This window comes from Leishmania mexicana, contig 61 (genome assembly GCF_000234665.1).
Source record: "Leishmania mexicana MHOM/GT/2001/U1103 WGS CADB00000000 data, contig 61, whole genome shotgun sequence".
In the NCBI taxonomy this organism is placed as follows: Eukaryota; Euglenozoa; class Kinetoplastea; order Trypanosomatida; family Trypanosomatidae; genus Leishmania; species Leishmania mexicana.
The window spans coordinates 1-1,911 of record NW_003946378.1 but is presented as its reverse complement, the minus strand read 5'-3'; the positions used below and the strand labels follow the sequence as shown (position 1 = coordinate 1,911).

Below are 1,911 nucleotides of genomic sequence, written 5' to 3'. Positions count from 1 at the left end.
GGCAAGCCCCAGAGGCGGCGCGCAGGGTGTGCGCTGCCCACTCTGCGCAGCGCAGGTCGCCGCGCCGGAGAGCACAAACGCAGGAGAGAGCGCAGCCGTCAACACCGACACCGGGCGCTCCCCCCTGCGCGCCGCGCCGCCACCAACAACCCAGCAGCCATGCGCCTGCACCACAGCAGCGCTTCGGGGGAGGGGGAGGGGAAGGGGAGATGCACAGGGCAACACTAGCCAAGACACGCACGCGCACAACGAGAGCGATTGGCCGGCCAAGGGCACACACGGGAACCCGCAGCTTCCGCACCCTCCTCCTCACTCTCACGAGCCCCAAAACGAAGACGTTGGTGTGGAGGAGCAGTGCTGCTGTAAACTCATGGACGTCTCCCTAAAGAAAGTCTTATACTAAGCTTTCGCTGCCGGAACCTCCATTGTTTCTTTGGCGTTCGTGTCGGGGATCATGCATGGCAGCAGCAGGATGATCGTGTTGATGATATCCAGTATCCACGCGATCACAAAGAGAATAAAACCCCGACCATAGATGTTTCCCTCAGTAAGACTCGAGCAGTTGGGGCCATCATTCTTGAAGTATGACACTACCATCAATGCCCACACAACGCACAAAGTGGCAATGCTAACGATGTTCAGCGCCAGGCAGACCAAACGGAGAAAACAGCAACCGAAAAGCAAAATCAAACCCCCCACGAACGCCGCGCCATACACGAAGATGGAGATGACCGCAAGGCCCTGTGCGGCGCGAAAGCGATATACACGAGAAATACACCCAGTGGAAAAAACATCCAACGTCAGGGAATAATCAGAAGAGTCGCAGTCAAATTTGAAACCCCACAAGGTGATGCAGGTGAGAGAAAAGCCCGGAACACTGCGTCTTCGGCGAAACATGTCCAGCGGCGTTGCCACCAGCACCAAGAGGAACGCCACGAACTGCAAGGCCACGTAGAGAAGAAGAAAGGTATTGTACTTCATGACCACAAGCGGGCGAGAGAGAGAGGCTGAGAAGGGCAGCGCCGAGGCAGACGGGAGAGGCAACAGCAGAGGGGGTAGCGGGGGGATGAGATGGCGCAGCACAGCGGACGAGGAGGGCAGATGGGAGAGCGGGAGAGAGCGGAGGTGCGGCGACGCGATGGCCTTGTGGCTGCGGTGTGTGCGCGCACGCGTTGTCGTTTGGCGTCCGGTGGCGTGCGTGCGTGTTGTGAGAGGCGGAAGAGGGATGGGCGGCGTGGGCAGCAGTGAAACAGGGCGAGAAGAGAAATCGAGAGAGCGGCGGAGGGGGAGGGGAGGCAGTGATGGGGAGACAGGCAAGCGACGCTGCGAGGCGTGCACAGCGGGAGCACAGGGGCAGGGGTGCGGACGGCATTCTGTGAGACGCGCACTTCACACATACACACACAGATACACACACAGGCCCGACAGGGCACCTGGTGTACCAGCCTTTCAGCATCGCGGTGCAGCAAGGGAGACGACGCACGGCGCCGGCGTGTCCGTGCCCACCCAGCACGGCACGGGCACAGCGGTGCGCCCTCCCCCTTTCTCAACGACAAAGGGGACGCAGTGGCGTTGCGGCTGTGCTGCCACGTTCCTGCCAGGCACACACACGCCACGCACGCCGCGCACCTGAGAGTCACCTCGCGGCACGGGAGGTTCTCCATCAGCCACCAGGCAATGTCGCTCGCCGTCCGCACGCCGTCGGGGCGGGGGCCGGCTCGCGCCGTCCGGTGTGGGACGCGAGACGACGACCCAGCCGGCCGGGTGGGCTCGTGAGGCGCAGGTGCCGCAAGCATCACCAGAGCAGCACCAACTACACCATCCGGTCATGCGGAGTCCACCGCGGGAGTGGGGTGGCGGGTCGCCACGCCGTATGTGACGGCATGCAGCGGCTCGACGCGGACTGAGGGG

The 1,911-nt window shown here is 62.7% G+C and overlaps 1 protein-coding gene across 1 annotated transcript; it reads right to left on the bottom strand.

Moving 5' to 3' along the window:
- Positions 1 to 399: 399 nt before the first annotated feature.
- Positions 400 to 981, bottom strand: LmxM_33_1580_1 (uncharacterized protein; the record flags this gene model as incomplete). Its single annotated transcript, XM_003886482.1, has 1 exon — positions 400 to 981. The coding sequence occupies one exon, from the start codon at positions 979 to 981 to the stop codon at positions 400 to 402; it is 582 nt and encodes a 193-aa protein (XP_003886531.1).
- Between the last annotated feature and the right edge of the window lie 930 nt (positions 982 to 1,911).